At 39.1% G+C, this 19,459-nt stretch overlaps 1 protein-coding gene across 2 annotated transcripts in view; it reads left to right on the forward strand.

The window, feature by feature from the left end:
• Positions 1-19,459, forward strand: part of Ssh (Protein phosphatase Slingshot) — a 149,939-nt gene that overhangs the window by 16,543 nt on the left and 113,937 nt on the right. The window contains exon 1 of one of the 2 annotated variants that reach the window (XM_076318790.1): positions 9,240-9,729. The exons of the other annotated variant lie outside the window; for it this stretch is intronic. Coding sequence (XP_076174905.1) covers positions 9,650-9,729 — 80 coding nt within the window. The 5' untranslated portion in view covers positions 9,240-9,649. Of the gene's footprint in view, positions 1-9,239; positions 9,730-19,459 lie in introns of those variants that run through there. 2 annotated transcript variants of the gene reach the window in all.

Here is a 19,459-nt window from a genome sequence, read left to right on the forward strand (position 1 = left end):
GATAATACCGATGCTATTTTGCACGAGTAAACAGCATAAATTCGAGACGTTCCACGGGCTGCCACGGTCTTTTTTCGTGCTTACGGAAGAGGACGATATAAATTCGAAATCGTTGCTACGTGGCTCGGGGTAAGTTTCTTTCGCGGTACAATGCTACCACGGATAATTGAGAAACTCTTCGCGAAACGGAGGATCGTTATTTCGAGGCGCGGACGAATCTGGAGCAATCGAACTGTGCGATGCGGGCTGGTGTTGCGCGAAAAATAATAATTCGGTGAATTTTCTACACTCGTGGTGCCAAAAATTATACACTATTAATTCCACCGTTGCGTCGTCCAACGAGACGACGAATCGAAGATATATCGTTTACCGTGATAAAAGTAACGTTTATCGGTAATAAAGTAGTCGATCGCAGTTCGATTACGTTTAAGGTAGTCGCGAGAACTTGTTTCGCGATATTTCTCACGATTTCTGTGTTAGATAATTTGTACGGTTTTGCAAACTCGGTGTATCGATAACGTGATCGTTGAAAGAAATTTTGTATTTTTTATTTTTAGCGTGGAAAATCTTGTCTTATTTTGTATCGATTATTTTGAGCGAATAAGATTCTCTTGGATAAACGACTGATCGAAAAAACCGGTCATTAGTTTATTTTCCGATTTACAAACCGATGTAATTGAAATTTTTAGAAACGAAGGAATAATAATCTTTATCGTATTAGGTTGTTCGGAAAGTCATTTCATTTTTTTGTTTTTTTTTTTGGAGAAAAACACGATTTTTTTAGACCGTGTAAACATTTTATTAAATTATATATTCCACATTTTGGAGAACGAAATTACTTTCCGAACAACCCAATAGAATCTTTCGGTGGTGTCTCATTTAACATTTGCAATTAAATCAGAACCGACCGATTGGAACCGAGATTGATATGGGACTTGTAAACCAATTCAAACAAGTTCTAGAATTAGATTACTAGATTCGATTACAGTATTTGTTATCGTATTTTGATATTTAATAGAAGCAAAGATAACGTCGATCGTGTCACATCTATGATTAATGTGTATTAGAATATTTATCATTAGAATTAATTGGAGATTCAGTGACTCACTCTACCTGCCTCGTAGCATTGTTCAGATAAGTATTTATATTTAGATCGAAGGTTAAGATAAATGTTGCAATATTGATGTCGTTGTATTCACGATACGTACTCATCTTCAACTCGATTGAACACTTCAATCGATTCGTGGCTCTCGAAGCTTTGAAAGATTAAGAAGTTCTCTAATCGTTTGTATACCTATTGAGAACAATTATAGAAGAGATTCCACAGAGAACCTCGTAAATTAGTATCGGTCTTCGAGATGGTCCGCATAACCAATTTTACGTACGGTAGATACTAAAATTTCCTCAAAGTAGAACCAGTATCGAATATTTTCATTTATCACGCTGTAAAATTCCGCGACAACGCCCAAAGAACAAAAAGTCTCTTTCTCAATTACCCAATTCTAAAATCCAACGATGTCCGAGACGATCGATGGAGTCGGGACAGTCCACGATTGTGCGGATAATCGATATTGTATTAGTTGTATCGACGAAACGAAAAAAAAAAAAAAAAAAAATGCGGCACGTAGTTGTTAATCGTGGCACGCAAACGTCGCGGGGCCTGTACGTCATTCCGATCGAAACGATCGGCTCAGCGGCCGATTCAAGACTAACGAACTCTACCCTTTTCGGACCGATTTTTCGAAAGTCGCGGCCACTGGTGAACATTTCGCGCGTTCGATACTTTTGGCTCGTAAAAAGAACCAATTTTGTCCCGATAGGGTATCTGAGTTAGGTACACACGATTCCTCGGCATTAATTGCTTCCCCCATAAATGGCATCGATGCCAGGAACGAGGTAATGGTCTACGCGTGTAGAAAACGCGTCGAGCATCGCAACGATCGCTAAAAGCGGCCTCGTGTGAACCTGCCAGAAAGAGACGAGACGCAAGCGTATCCGAGAGAGTAACACCTTGTGTATCTCATTGTGCTCGAGTATTTACGTAATCTCGGCTACAATTGCCGCAGCACTTTCTGAATTTCTTCTCTCTTTCTTTCTTTTTTTTTCTTTTATCGTGCAGAGGTTTATTCTAAAAGAAGTCGTGCGATCAAGATTTCCAAGAATTGTGTGCAGTGGTAATAAAGTACGGTACTCTGGAAAAAATGAAAGTATCTTTAACCCTTTTCGCAATGAAACGAGTTCGACGATAGAGATAGGAATTATTTTATTGAAATAATAGTAGAGTTGCAAAAGCAACGTATAGCGATTTGTTCGATTAGACGGTTAAAATTTGATTTGTTCATTTTGAAATATTCGGAGTCGATCGTCTTTCGTTCGAAATTTTTATCTAGATACAATGATTGCTCGATAACGTACAGTTACAGGTTCGATTTCGTAATACGCGTGTAATTTGAATCGAATTGGATTTGAATATTTCTATACGCGCTTTAATTTCCCATCGTACGCTCTAAAGCTGACCGTTTGGATCGCAGACAACGTTAATAATGGTACAGTGATTTCCGCTCTCAAGTGACAATTTCGAGATTATTGGAAAGTGGGAGAGCACTTTGTATCTCGAGCCGTGGCTTCGCTTCCCGCGTAAAGTGAATGGGATACGCCGGGAGCGAGCGAGACAGAGCAATAACGAGCGAGTCTCGCATTACGTGACATTTGCATCAATTTCAATCCTTTCGCGTACCTTTTTCACGATTTGATCGTCGGTCGACTCGACGATGCGTTGCAACGGTTGAAATTTTCCTAAACGTCCCTGAATTGTTCACACCGCATAAAAAAACATTCCAACAGGCTGATCGATCATTTTTGAAAATTCGACGCGACGAATGAAATGTTTCTATGTCAGTTTCGCTTGAACGAAAATATAATTTATCGTTCGCTCGTTGCATTATCGTATTTCCAGAACACGGACCGATGTAAAAATGGCAATATTTTCTCAACCAATCGGTGAGATTACGATCGAATTTGTACGATCGATAACCATTGAACGCTGCTTTCGAAATATGTAAATGCACAATGGATTACCAACGGTGCGGATAGTTACTAAAGTTCCAGAGCTAATCCCCGAACTTTTTGAACATACCATGTCTGTAGCAACGAACACAAAGATCGGTCGCGGTGCAATTGTGTTGGTTTCTGAAAGGTCAGATCACCTAACCGAACCCAGACCGTTTTTAAGCGCTCCGACTGGAATTTTCAGCGTGCCTTACATACGCGTGAACGTGATTTTATCCGTGCACAGCCTGCACGCCTTTGTCACGTGGTAGAATACGTCTGGACATTGGCTTTAGCCAACGCTCGATCTTGATAATGAGATCCGCGTTCAACTACGTGAGATTTAATACCGAGAGCTGGGAAATTTCGTCGTTAAGTCGGGGATAACTGGACAATTAATTTTAAAACATCGTGATTTTAAATGTTCCGTATCCAAATTAGACAATTACACGAGTACGTAAAAAATGGGTCGGTACGTCGAAGGTGTCTAACTTTCGAAACGAAGAGACGGAGTAGTCTATTACACGGTGCTGAAATGTATGATTAATATTTTACCTAAAATTGTTCGGGGGAAATGATTTTCTTAGAATCTTAACGAGAAATTTAAAGCACCCGAAACGTTCCTTTTTGTTTTCAATCGTTTGCGTTTGACATTTGAAATTTTTCTCTTTACGATGAATGCATATACGATTTTATACACTTTTCGAACGCAATTAACTGTATAGTTACATATTTCTACCTATTGCGCAATCTATATTTTCTTTTAGAAAGTTGTTGCGCATTCGATAGGATTAATTGAAAACACCGGCCATCGTTTCGTTATATTCGAAAGACAATTACGAACACGTTGCTTTCGCAACGGAATGTCATCTTTGCTTCAAAACGATCGTTTAAGTGATATTTCAGATCTCGAGAAAGTATACTTCTCAAATGGAAATTGATAAAAGGATTGTTTCATTTTTTGATACAATTCATCCGAAGTAAAATGAAATTTGTATCTATGCGCATAGTATTTCTGATATGTAATAGCGTACAAAATTAGCATTTGCTCGCGTTTCAGCAAAAAAGAAACGAATAAAAGGCTGGTTGCGTGCAAATAATAAATATACGGAGTGTGAGCGAAGTTGCACAATCAGAAACGTGACGATTCCTTACATAAAAATAAATCGTTACACGTAATGTATTTTCGTAGGAAAGTTCGTTCTCGAGAAAATCGATTCACACACGTGTAAATCTATACTCGTACAGCGATGCGATTGAAAATTTATCCAAATATCGATTATGCGCGATTTTTAACAGAGCAACGAATTTCGGTATACACCATTTCCAATTTTCGAGCAACTGTCGATAGCCACGTTCGTGACTGTGTATTCATTGATTTTTTAGTTTGTAGCTCTCTTTAGGGGTCATTCACCTTCAACTCGTGGAGCTGCAGCTGCTGCTAGACTCTCCACTGTACTCTCTGTTTATCGCCCACTTGTCAATGGGCTCGGTAATGAGACGCACAAAACACTCGCGATTTATGTTTCTATCGTAGATGTGAATTTTTCTCGTTGATCGGTTCGAAAGGTCGCGCGCGTTTCCTGCCGATGATACGCGAGTGAAATTATTTAAACGGAGCATCGGAACAATGCGCAGCAATAACGATAATGCACGGAGAACGAAAGACTTTCCACGAACACGCGGACCTTTTACGTCGAGCTCCATTCGCCAGAATGTTTTACAATTCCTTTCTTACGTCTGCGACTAAACGAGAACCGTGAACTAGAAACTACGGTTTTGAATTTACACGAAAGAGATACGTGGCTGGAGCAATAATTCTACCTGTGACGGCCGATTATTGCAACAGTATTTATAACCATCGGGGATACATTTATTAATGTATGAACGTAGATACACACACACACACGCGCGTTTATAGAGACTTGTAAGAGAACAGTTTTGAAAAATATAAAGAATTTATTTCAAACACGGATCTTCCTTTTAAATGATTAAATACCGTGCGTGTTATAAATCTATAGAATTAAATATCGAAGATAAAGAAACTTTCGCCGTACAAGTTTTGTATACAGTTATCTTAACGATATCTCACGCGTTGTTCTTCCTTTGTACGATTGGATAAGATACAAGACGTAAATAAAAACATTCGTAGGAATTTTCGATACAACGCGTAAGATAAAATTAGTGCAAAGAAAGAGTTTATTTTGCAGAAATAAACATACCGGTTGAGAATAACAAGCAGGGCACATTTACGAGTACGATGATCAGAGTAACCTAAAATCTCGTGTTAGTACGTTTCTCGTGATTTACGCTTGTCTCGCTAATGATGTACTATTTAGTACGTCTCCCGTTGGCAAACTGTTACAGGTAAGCATGCATTTTATTCTTCGTGTGCACTGGTACACGTGTACTTATGCTCGGATTACCTTCAATTTAAACTTCGTGTGCCTGTTGGGCACAATTGGACCACAAAAAGATAAAAATGGGTCGAACGAAGTCGTGTTTCGGTCCGTTATTTTTAGAAAATTCTCGTCAATATTTATGTTCATATTTCGTATTATTTATGTTCGATAATACGAACGTAAAGATGTAATGAAAAATATCAAAATTATCATTTTGCATTGGTGACAACCGATACGTTTAGACATCGCTTTAAAGCATCGACTACTGAGGGTATGTAATGCGAGATTCGCTCGCTGTCGCTCTGTCTTGCTCGCTCTCGGTGTACACCGTTCACTCACCTCGTCGAACAGCATGTGTGGAGCACAGCTTCAGCCTGACGACGATAAAAGGTCGATTCCAGCCTTAATCTTGTTCAGTTATGCAGAAAGTACTGTCGTTCGATATTCGATAACGTCGAATGTTTACTGTTTTTCGTAGCATTCTAAATTACAAATGGAAATTTGAGATCGAAGGTAAATATTTCGAATTAAATGTAACACGGAAATGTAAAAACGGTTTATTTTTCTTTAAAATAAGTGATCGAAGAAAACAGTTACAAACGGTGTATCGGTGCGGTACAAAACGAAATATCGTTGTGGGCTTGATAATAGTTACGTATCGATAAATATAAAACTACGTAGTTGTTGGTATTCAAACGTTACATTGTTCCGAAACAAATAACAGTGAAGTGAATGGTGTAGCAAATACCATCTAAAAAGGAGAAATAGACTTGTACCGTTTGAAAACGAAGTGATTACGTATCTGACATTGAAACACATTTTGATTTGTTTTGAAACATAGGGAGATTACCGTGCTCGACACATACGATAACAAACACGTATTTCTTTGGTTGCCTCCAATGATGCGAGCACGCATTCGCGTGCCCGAGTTTGCGGTTCGTCAGCCTTCTTGGTGCGCGTCACCTCGTAAAAAGCGACTCTTTTTAAGCGTTTCAAGTGCGCATTGCACACTTCGGAAGTGCGCACATTACGCTGAAGTTCGTTACACAAAAATGAGTACGAAGATAAAATTCTTTCGCTGGTGGTACGAAATAAATTTTGAGAAAAAATAATCAGATCGAAAGATCCATCTTTATTCATTTTGGTCGAATTTCAACCAATTTCTCATTTGTTGTTAATTTAATTTATCATCGTTCTTGTACATCCTTCGTTATATTCCCAAATTGTTTCCGAGATCGCTTCTCCGATAAGAGTAATTTCGGTGGAAAAATATTTGTCAAATATGCGAAATTATGTCGCATAAACTTACATCGACGAGTATTTTCGTCAATTAGGAATCCCTCGTTCAATGTGTCCTTCGAATGTTTCCTTATTACGGAAATTACGAGTCTTCCTCTTGCAACATACTTGTACACTGACGCAAGAATATCGTTCCATCGTTACAAATAAACGAAATGTGTGTGCCCGAAAAAGGCGGGATTTCTTAGTCGCGTGGTGCGCAGGGCAAGTGCGCACCCACACGTTTCGGAAGTGTGTAGCGGTAGAACGATATTTCCACATCGAGTATGCAAGTGTGCAACTGCAAGAAGAAACATTTGGTCCTCGTGGTGTAGACATTGGGACACATATCGGTGAAGAATTACTCCAGATGATTTTACGCTAGGGAGTCTTGTTCCGAGTACTCTTCTTGAACCTATACAAGTATGATGTGTCTGTCGTATTACATTTCAAACGCAAAAATTGAAGAGACGTAGTACGTATATTCCTTGTTGACACGATCGAAGTTAGCATCACCGGATTCCTAGACAATTGATACGACTTTCCAAGGATTCCAGTATCCATTTCATGTCAATCTGTATAATGTGCAGTCCATTCCATCGTAAGGGACACCTGGCTGAAAGGTTGTGGTTTCTTCATTTCAAGCAATGATTCATCGAGACATCGCAGATTTAATTTCTGGCTTTCCATAACGTGAAATACTTGTTTTCTTTTTTTGGATCGTTCTTCTGCATTCACAAGCTACTCCAATTGCCAAAATACTTCGCATTCGTTCCACGAGTTTTCTTTTATTAAAAATTAAACATATTTACACCGAAATCTCTATTATCCGAAACGTTCGTAAGCAAGAAAATGCAATAAAGTTTTTTGTTAAGAAACTTTAAATGTCAGTAATTAAATGGAAAATTAAAAACACGAATTTTAAGACTTCGGTAAGTAAAAACTTGTCCTATGGAAACACGAAGGCCTATATTTACTTACGCTATCGTAAAAAATTTATACCTTTTGCTAATTATTTTGTAACGACGATTAAAGTCCATTATCGACCACTATACCGAGCAGAAATAAACGATTATCGATTGCTTCGCTTCGTGGGTTTTTATACCTTTAATTTTATACCTTTTGCTAATAATTTTGTGATGACGATTAAAGTCCATTATCGACCACTAAACCGAGCACAAATAAACGATTATCGATTGCTTCGCTTCGTGCGTAGAAAGAGCAAAGGGTTGAACAAGGGGAGAAAAAAGGGGGAACGCAGCAGACGATGTTGCGCGGGTGAGTGGATCAGTGATCGAGTTAACGATCAGACGGGTGGTTCTTTGTCTACGTTCAGCGGCTGTTAAAAATTTTTGGTAGACGCATGGTCTGACGATCAAATACTCGGTAAAAACAAAACTAAGCGGAGGTTTTACTCCTTTACAAACGCGCGCTTTTGTAATTGTGAACGAGTGTGCCTATAGAACACGAGGTCTGTATCTCTGTATATGAAATCTTCAGACTATTGCCTCGAGGGTGAAACGCATGACCTATGAATGGAGAGAAGAATGGTTGATATTTTAATTTACAATATTGGCTTTCTATCAGGGAGTATTGTTTATTGTAACGTAATTGTTACTATCGGAACGTTTCATTCGTTTTGATAGTTGTTTGTACAAGTGTTTGTCCAAATGGTTAAAATAATTTCTCAGATCCGAATACAAAGTAGATTAATTTATTCCTAAATTTAATTTGCCAGAGTGCAAATAAAATATTGTTTCTCTGTTCGGATCCTCTCTAAGAGAATATTACGCTAAGAATATATCCAATAAAAAGTAAAAAAAAAAAAAAAAAAAAACAATTATTATAATTAAATAAAAAGCATTGGTACAGTACTTACTTTAAAACGAGGAAAACAAGTAAATTGGATGACGATCGTTATCCTTGCGATTATTGGAAAGTTGAGAACCCGAAATGATAAAAGTATACTTCAGAGATAAAGTTTACACGCGTCCAGTAAAAGAGAAGAAAAAAAATCTATTTTAACGTAACATGGTCTCTTCTACAGAAATAAAGTTCTACGTTTCCACTGGTCGGTTCAACGCCGGTTTCAAAAAGTTCCGTACATTTACGTTACGTATTGCAACGAATAAATCCACGCTAGTCATTCCCGTCCCTCGCAAAGCTACATTTCTTATCTGTATTTCGCAAGGTTATCCCTTACTTCCTGTTCAACATATTTCGATCCTTCCTGAATTACGATAAGAAACAAACGACCGAGAGATAAAGGACAAGAGTACTGCACACGCGTGCACGCGCGAAGTACCGCACGCACACAGATCCGGCACAGAAGCGGAAATGTATGCGATGCCATAAAACACGTCCTTCCCTCCGTTTTCCACGCTTCCACGCTTTCCTCGATCGACCGAGTCGCATTTTAGTTCGGTAGGTTAGGTTAGGGTCGCCGTGACGGTTCGTGGTGGGGAGAAGGGTCGGGGAGGGGTAACCGAACTCCCACTGTTCTACGATTTGCTTCGCACTTCAGTTGCCTCGCGTACGTCCGACCGCGAGTTTGCGCTCCACGTTGTTCTTCCAGTCACTGGACAAGCCGTATCCCGATTTATCGCGTTCCTTTACCGAAACCCCCAATCGCGTGTCTCGCGGCGACGAATTTCCGAGTGAATCGCGGTCGTGCCGGTTCTTCCTTACCAACAGAGCGTGTACGTTCGTAGTCAGGACCTCTGACGTGTTCGCGAGTAACGCTCGAAAGATTTTCAGAAATGGTGTAAGAGATGTTCGTCGGGACGCCGTCTGTGGACGAATCTGTGACCGGTGGAGCCAGTGTACAGTGCCCGGATTCGTCGACCGATTGAATCTCGTGTTCCTAAGTGACTCGTGAAAGAGGTTTTTACCATCGTTGGTCCGCGGCATGTGTTGACTTCATGGTCTTCGAGAGCGTCGAGATGCGGAATCCGGGGTTCCTCCTCGAAGATGCGAGACACGGATACATTCAATACATCAGGTAGAGTGTTTGACGAGTTTTTCTGTCGAACGCTGGGAATCGAGGAATGGAAAAACGGCTCCTTTGTAAACGCGCGCGTTCACACAATACGCCGTGTGACAAATAACGATGTGAATAGGATAATGTTTCATAAAGCAGACGTCGAGTGCGTATTGTTCTCGGTTAAGGAGTCTGTTCCAAAGGGAAAAAAATCGATATTTCAATCGTACATCGACAATATTCAAACTCATTTCGCGGTTTTCGATCGTCGCTCCTGGATATATACCGAAAAACCAGTTTGCTTCCAAGTAAGATTGTTGCACTGTAAATTAACGGTTTGTTTACACAACACGCGGTCTCCCACACGGTTAAATGCCAGTTGTGCCGCGCCTGGAAATAGTACCGAATACCCCCAAAGTTGCAAATATTGACAACTTGGTTCTCATAGCGATCGATATAGTTCGTAAAGGGGAACAAAATTTTTTAGTCGCGTTTCGTATCGACGTTATCGTTGTTCTTTTCCCGCGTTTTGAACGATTTTGATAATCGAGAAAGGAGTCGTAATTTTCGTGTAGTCATCGAACGAACTTTTCTTTTCGTTTGCTCGCTCCGTGATATTCGTTTTCGGATGTCTTTCTCTTGCAAAGATACACGGAAAATTGAACAAGAAATTGTCCCGTGCGACCGATTTTTATCTCGAGACAGCCGACGCGACCGTTGAGACAATCGACGTGTAACACGGACGTCGTGTGTCCATTGAACCAAAATATCGTACAGGACTTTGTGCACGAGTCCGTTAACGAACACGTTGAGGTTTAAAAATTCTAAAGGCACAAGCGCTGGAAACGCTTTAAATTATCTCTATTTTTCTTTTCAACGAATTATTCTCCTCGTCCGTTAAGCGGAAGCTATTAATATTGGAAACTACGCGAAGACTTTACATTCTAATATTATGTGAAATTTATCTTCCGAGGTACAGCGAAAACGAGACATTGCGCAATATTTGCTCATTATATTATACTTTCAGCGGAGATTTTAATTTTTGAAAATTCTATGCGAGCACAGTGGTTGGATAAATCGATTAGTATGATCGTTCTCTTCTACTCTGGGGTTTTACAGGTTGTCTGTCTATTTGATAATACGCAAATACAAATTGTGTCTTTTAATCGTTTAATAATTGAAATCGACAAAGGAGACACGAAGCTATGTTTATTTGAACAAATCGTTTATTGTGCAGTATGCATGGTTCGTATAAAAATATACGTAGGTGAAAAAAGATCTCAGGACCTTCACCGGGTTAACAAGATGTATATTGGATAACAGAAGCGTTCGCGTCAACAATCTTTATTGTTTAAAATATTTCTTTCGTATACGGCTCTACTATGAAATTTGATATTTGCTTGTTAAATTATTTCACAAACAATACACAATGTCAAATACTTTTAGAACAACAAAGAGGGTTTTCAACAGTACTTAAAAATGTTTATCGTTTTTCTGTACGAAACAACATATTTGAAACTGGTGACGTCAGATATGAGCGAGATATTGGGAAACAATACACAGATTGCTTTGAAAGTTTATATACGCATATAGTAAATATCTATATCGTCCAAATTAAAATCAATTTAATATCTGTCGAAGTTTTTTTTTGTCGTTAATTGAATATTTTTTTCAGACGATGTAATTTTTTCAATTTTCGAATTGTTCTATTTATTTCGAGTCGGGTTACATTTACGCACCTTGAGAATCTTTTTTATTTACTTATTTCTTTTGTTACTTAAAATGACCGAAACGCATTTTTTCCAATCGTACTGTACGCAATGACAAAATTCTTACAGCTTGGCAAAACATAAATCAACGTACGCACAGATGTCGAAATTGACACGTTTAACAGTTTATTTAAAAAACAAAAAAATCCAATTTAATGCTCCAAACTCAGCAGGCTGTTTCAAATCCCTTCTCGTAGCCTTTTTCTTTTGACGATTTATATCGGTCCGCAAATGGTGCGTTTATAATTTTCGTATACCTTGCAAATATAAAAACACCGTATCGTGTGTGCACAGTGTTTAGTGTTAACGCTCGTGTTTATTGGCAAGATGATTACCTTGCACGTTAGCTGACTTAGAGCGACAGCTGCACCCTCCTTGCCTTCGCAGCCTGAAAGAGAACCCTCAGAAGCAATTATTTTTCAAAGGAAAGAGCTACCCAGAAGGCTAGCTTTGTACAAGTTTCGAATCTCTCACGGTAGTGAGTTTAATCTTCCACCGTGGCGGTGTTGTAACTCGTGTTATACCAAAGATATTAATCATCGTTGAAAATGTTCGATCCAAGGTCCTTTTTGTCAGAGTTATCGAGTTCGGTGGTTGTTTTTAAAATCTACTCGTATGTTTCAACGTAGTGCACTAATTAGGTGAAATCTGGTCGAATACAAAGACCTTAGATACATTGATATTTTTTTCCAGTAATTATCGGAATATTCTGATGTAGATTATTGGCGCGAACTTCTAAACAATCGCCATTCTTTGTTTTCGTCGAGGTTGTAGTTTGTTATGTTTGCGTAGTTCCAAAGGTCAGTGCTAAACAGTTCGCATATGCAACTGATTAACTTTTTATCATCTTCGTATTAATTTCACAGTAGTCTTGTACTGTTCTTCGCCTTTTAAGGAATGTGTTACACTTTCAATGCATTTTGAAGTAACTGTAACATACGACGGATTACAATATGCGTATTAACGATCGAGGATCGTGTATTGAAACATTCGATGTGATTATTTTCGTATATATGGTCGGAGAAATTGTAAAAGAAATGATGATTTTAACGAAAATTGAGATCGATCGTTCGAAGTAATTGCACAATGCTACTGTTACTCGCTAGTGTTTATTGTATCTTTTGAAAGTTAATGCCTTGCTAATTTGAAATGTATTCGCTTGTAAGTTTCACTGCTTTCAACATCGCATTAGTGCGCATTCGATCATCGTTTCTGGCCAATTGTACAGCAATGCGGTGTTGCTTAGAGACGGAAACCACAACACGAAACACGGTAGACGAGTAGATAATCGTTATTCAAATTTTCGTGTTCGTCTCCTCGGGTATTTACCTGAGCAAAATTCGAGTTCGAAGGAATTTTGTTCGACAGTGTCAATTTTCTTTTAGAAGAGTTTCTCCAGTTTTTTTTAACGAATTTAATAATAAGGGTCGATTTCAGTTTTTATACATTATTTTCATAGCTTTGGTCGCTTTCGAAGAATTAGATTTTTAAATTGCAAGTGAACCGATATTGTTAGGGGTGTTTGGATTATTTTTAATTTGTCAATGGTACACGTATTATGTTCGCTTTTATTTAACAATTCTTTGAAAGTAGTTGTACGAAGTATTATATCATACCTGGTGTTTTGTTTTTGTGTGATTCGTTTGCAAGGAATTTATGTAAATGTATTGTATCGATAACGCTTAAATTCATTTTAGAAGAAGAAACATACGGTAGAATGCTGCTGATCCGGATAAGTGAATGGATCATTAGTTCGGTTAATCGGTACTAGTACGCCTATTTAATTATAGTGACAAAATTGTTTTAATACGTCGAGTAGTAGAATATTTAATTACATTTTTGAATAATCGAGAGTTAAAAAAATCAATATTTATGCGTGTCGTAGATACGTTTATAATTCAATATTTTAATATATTATAAGACCCAGTTTTAATTCGATACGAAAGGAAAAATTAAAGACTTTGGAAATTAATTTTTACGCACAGTGAACACTGATTATAAAATATTAGATTTACGATGAGATAGGTTAAGAAGTTCGAAATAATGTACATTGTCAAAATATAATTTATATATTTCTTTTTAAGGATTATTTTATAGAATATTAGAAATTTATGGATCGTATCTGACTGGAAAAAATTACAATATGTAAATACTTTGGTTAGATCTTGATGAGATTCCTGTTTGATTCTGAGCCAGACAAGCTGGAGCCACAGTGAGTCGACGTGTCACGACTCTGGAATTCATTTCGGTTATTACTTTTTATTCAGCACAGTACGTAACGATATAAATTGAAAATAATATGTATATATTAGCAATGTTACCATAATGATCGTCAAAGTTATAAGATGCTCGGAAACATTAACTGGAAATATTTAACGCCAAAGCGATTAGAAACGAATAATATTAAAACTACAGCGAGTAATATTTACATATCGGTGAAGATATATTTTACATACATTTTGCAAACATTCAGTTTCGAATATATTATAAGTTTGCAATATTACGAATCAATGATATTAAATATTCGTATAAAAAACTGACAAAATTTTCTAAATTTGTGCTATAAAAGTATATTTATAACCCTAAGTTACAATAACAAATTTCTCCACAAATACAGTACACGATCGAAGTTCCGAAATCTGATACCCGAATGAAAGTAATCAAGAAATGTCACTTATTAATATTAACGCAATGTAAATTCAATAACGTTGATTCCCCGTTAACTTGCAGCTTCGTTTAGGGTTATTAACCCAGAAGGAAAGGAAAGGTCGTCTGGTCTGCTATTCACAGTCGTACTATCAAACCGGTACATTGTTCGTCCTGAATCTTTGGAACTAATTTAAATTTCATAAATCTTCCAAAAGCAAAAGACCGTTTTTTATTCTTCAAAGGTATTCTATCTCTCGTTGTACGCGCGTTAAGGTAAATTCGTTCCAAAAAATATAACCACTTCTTTCGTTCCGAGTAACGTTGAATCAAAATCGTGTTAAAGGAAGATCGAGCGTAGATACGGTATTTATTCGATAACATTTTTTTTTCCCAGACAAGTAACATCTCGTGTGTTAAAGTAACAAATTCGTGTAATACAATTAATTTTCTTACAGTGGTAAGAGGTAACCGGTATCTTTGGAACTAACTTAAATTTCATAAATCTTCCAAAAGCAAAACACCGTTTTTTATTCTTCAAAGGTATTCTATCTCTCGTTGTACGGCGTTAAGGTAAATTCGTTCCAAAAAATATAACCACTTCTTTCGTTCCGAGTAACGTTGAATCAAAATCGTGTTAAAGTAAATAGTTTCATCTTCCCAGAGAAGTAACATCTCGTGTGTCAAAGTAACAGATTCGTGTAATACGATTCTTTTTTTCCGGGTGTTGTTAAATCAAAACCCTGTGAAAGTAGAATTGAGTTTAGACGATATTGATCCAACTGTAAGAAAGACAGCAATCCAACACGCGCCACTTAGCTTGCTCGAGGCAAGGATAACTAAGGCAGCCAGTGGCAAACAGGCTGTCGTTAAATAAATGATGCGCGGCACAGGAAGACGCCGACGGAGGGCGTCGGCTGAGGATCACTCTTTGTCGCCTATACCCGGCGCCAATTCTATTGGTCGGCTGGGGACACTTGCCCGCCACTGAGTGACGTCAAGTTTTACCTCCTCCCTTGCGCTATCGCGGCAGGTCACAGTTTTCTTCCGTTACACGCGCGGGTGCGTTAGTGTTACAGGAACGTGGTCCAGCCCGTAGCAGTCTTTTCACTGCCAATCAACCCTATTTGTTTATTTCTCTTTCACCCTGACGTTTACTTTCGTATTCTCGACCGGCCGAGTCCAACGTCAGAGACGAGCGGAACTTTATTCGTATAACAAACGACAAATGGAAACTCGAGTTATTCCTTTAGAATTTTTAATCCGTCGATAGTCGTTCGGATAAGTTATCGTTCAATGCTAGACACGATTAAATCGTGTAACTTGGATCGCAATTTTTCAACGAAGAAATAACTCATCGAAAATACATCTTTTATTCGTTGCTCGAACGATTGATTTATTCCGAGAGACATAGTTGCGATAGATCGCTAAACACGTGTTCGAGATGCATATCCATGAATTTTTCCAGGTTCATTATAAACGTGTTTTATTTACATACAGTGTTCCGTATCGATGCGCGATCTATGGTGTCGGGCGCGATTTTTATTACGGAACTGTGTATTTTCGAAAGAATTCCGGAGACCGCGCGAAAATTTCATCGCATCGATTACATTGACCACGTGTCGAGGATCCGTGACAACGGTCGATACGATAGTGTCGAGGAGCGCGATTTTTGTACTCACGGTGTTTATGATCTTACTCGGGCTGCAGGGTGGGGTGAAACGCATTTGTGGTGGGGATAAACCAGACGATATGGTGGGGGGAATGCCTCGCACCCAACAGTCTGCGTTTAACTTAAATTCCATCGTCTCTTAACGCATTACTGTCTGCCGCCGACTTTGTTTAATTCTCGCTTGGGCCCAACATTAACGCAAATATCGCACCAGCGTCGATACGATACGTTTATAAAAATCGTTCTAGCTATTCAACAGGTTGACCGCCACGTCAGCTATTCCTAAGTTTCCATACTTCAATGTCCACATTATGGTATTTTGTACAAAATATTCACGATATTTGTACAAATCGTAGCGTAAAAAGTAGAAAAATTCGATAATTGATCGGTGTACTTGTTACTTCATATCAACAGAGACTAACGTTATTTAAAAATTTACGAGTTTTAAGGATGGCCACGATATTTGTTCGAATCGTAGCGTAAAAAGTAGAAAAATTCGATAATTGATCGGTGTACTTGTTACTTCATATCAACAGAGACTAACGTTATTTAAAAATTTACGAGTTTTAAGGATGGCCACGATATTTGTTCGAATCGTAGCGTAAAAAGTAGAAAAATTCGATAACTTGTCCACGTACATTTAATAATATTACTTACTCGAGTGATGCTATTTAAAAGTCCACGAATATTAAAGTTCGTACCTTGTGAGCGCTTTAGAGAATCCTTGAAACTTTGGAGCGTCGGTTACCAGTGATCAACATTCAATGTGTTAAATAGAATTACACATACAGTACTCTTTAAATAATGCTCTAACGAGAAACAAATGGTCGTATTTGGTTCGAACAGAGCGAAAACGATTAAAGAATTTTACAAAGTCGTCGATAAACGAGCAAAGAAAGGAGATAGGATAGGATAGAAAATAAGCAATATTTATATTCCAACAAAGGCTTACAAGATTTTAAAACTATTGGGTCGTTCGGAATGTCATTTGGTTTGTTTCAGTGAAAACGAAACACGATTTTTCTAGAGCGTACAAATATTCGATTAAATTGTATATTCTCCATTTTGGAAAACGAAATCACTTTCCGAACAACCGTGAGCAAACGCTTATGACACCTCCGGTCGTTGGTGGGCTGTCTACGAAAGACGTACATAATAGCGCGTTAACGGGATTAGTGTAATGCCTATTTCAACCCGCATGTTTACGACTTGGCGCCTTCAAGTTCAGTTTCGTAGTATGCCCCTGACCTCCCGCAGGTCGGTAATTACCGCTATTATAGACTCTCGGTATTGCACGTGGGAAATCGATCACTGTATCGAGCCCAGCTGATATCCACAAGGTGTTCTCCAATTGGAATCACGATTATCGAAGATAAATTAACACAAGGTATAATCGTGTTCGCATACTCGCGAGCGTGTCGGGGTAATCGTGACTCGATGAATGGTGTCCTTTAAGATCGATGTGAAAACATTTTTGAAATTGCAGAATTCAGGCTACCGTTGCTACAATAACGGGTATCGTTCAAAGAAGAAGACGGATCGATCGCTGTTGTGAAAATCGATAAGATTTTCCGCACGTTCGACTGGTATTTATTATCGTCCGTTTATTATTGGAAGTAATCGATATCCCGTTGTACAGCTTGGTGTGTAATTGTCACGAACAATAAGTGCCAAATGAAATGTGCGGCAGATACCAATATTTTGTATTTCAATCTGACAAAAGATGTGCGACAGACCTGCCCTTGCAGGGTGTTCGACGACCACAAAGCGTAACCCAAGGGTGAGGGATCATTTGGCATTGGAAGGTCGTATGTCGCTTCTTAGATTCTTCACAGGGCTGCGTACATTGTATACGGTCGATTTTGCCAAATTTACAAAGAGATTCCTACTTAAATGTAATACAAATATTTCTCTTCCGGTTTGGCGATGAACCGAACAAGACGAAGGGCAACACGTCAACCATAAATCAATGAATAGATTTTGTGCTCCAAAAATATTGGGTTGTTCGGAAAGTCGTACCAAAAGAAAAATTAAAATTAGAATACATATACGTATATTCGCGTATACGTCAACACTCTGTCTCCCAGTGTGTCCTGTACGTTTCCTCTTCGATGTAAACGGTACACTCCTCTCGAACATCGATACGTCGACACCTGCGCGGTGATCCATGTGGAGAAAAAAAAACTTTCGTTTTCTTTTTTCGCACCGGACGCCGTACTTTTATCGATCGCGGACTAATATTCGTATCTACGAGACGATCGAGATAAACACCGTCGTTCGTTGAAACTTATAATTCATCGACAAGCCACACGGTCGACAATGTATTATACGTACAAACACAAAAAGATTCCCCGTCGAGCGGTCGCAGGTTTTCCCCCCACCCATAGAAACCCAGCAGCTGGCAAACTTCAAAAACGTTTCCGACCTCGGTGCTTCTGATCGCGATTCGAAACTGGGATCCTTGGAGCAGGTAGAAAGAGGAGGGTCTCTCCCCTCTCCACCCCACCCCACCCCCCACCCTTCCCACCGTACTCTCGTCCCTGGACGTCTGTCGTCTCGTTTCGAGTAGGTCCCAAAGAGCCGCGCGGTGAAACGAAGAACCGGTTCGGTGTTCAGCTGGTTTCCACGGGACAAAACTCGAAACCCGGTGAGCACGTGTACCGCCGGCAGAAGGTACGGTGCACTCGATTTCTTTGTTGTCTTGCGCATCTAGCGCAGCATTTTTCCCCACGGTGTGTACCTGTGCTTTTCCCCGTTTCGAGAATCGAAAGGCTTTGGAAGGTTGCCGCGATCGTTCGTCTCTCGGCCGCACAGCGTTCACCGTTTCCGCTCTAGTTGGCCGGCTTCCAGTGATTCGCCTGGATGTTCTTTCTTCTCGGCGCGAGACGCAATTTTCTCCGCGTTAAACGCCGCTTTTCCCGTTCATCGCGCGGCGTTGCGTCATCGGGAATCACGGGCACGGTGAAAGCGATCGTTCGTCCGTCCGATTCACGCTAAAGAGACAAATGGAAACGCGCCGATTAGCTCCCAGAGCGCTTTGAACTTCCAACAATAACCGGCCGGACGGTGTTCAATTTCTACTTCGGTGGAAAGATTTCAGATCGCCCGATTGAAAAGCAACTTCGATTACGGAGCCGCGGCCATTCGTCGCGCTGTGTTTTGTAAAGTGTTTCTTTTTTTCTTTACTTTGCGGCGAGATGGGTTTTCTTTTCTCGGTGTAGTACCGGTTTTTGTAGTTCGAAGCAGACTCGGAGTCCAATTGAACATTTGGAATAAATAAATACGGTTACGCGTTAGTTTCCTACGGAGAACTATTCGAGAGAAATTCATTTGTAGGCGCAACGAAACGAATCGTTTTTAAATAAATTTCTATCTCGGTGATAATGTAAAATAAAAAGAAGAGGCAGGGATACGTTGTATATTCTTCTATTTTGTTTCTCTTTGCGGTGAATTGAGTTTTCTTTTCTCGGTGTAGTATCGGTTTTTATAGTTCGAAGCAGAGTCGGAGTCCAATTGAACATTTGGAATAAATAAATACGGCAATGCGTTAGTTTCGTACGGAGAACTATTCGAGAGAAATTCATTTGTAGGCACAGCGAAACGAATAGGTACAAAATCGTTTTTAAACAAATTTCTGCCCAACAGAAATGTTTCTGTAAATAAC

The sequence above is a fragment of the Ptiloglossa arizonensis genome, chromosome 1, assembly GCF_051014685.1.
Source record: "Ptiloglossa arizonensis isolate GNS036 chromosome 1, iyPtiAriz1_principal, whole genome shotgun sequence".
NCBI classification, from domain to species: Eukaryota; Metazoa; Arthropoda; class Insecta; order Hymenoptera; family Colletidae; genus Ptiloglossa; species Ptiloglossa arizonensis.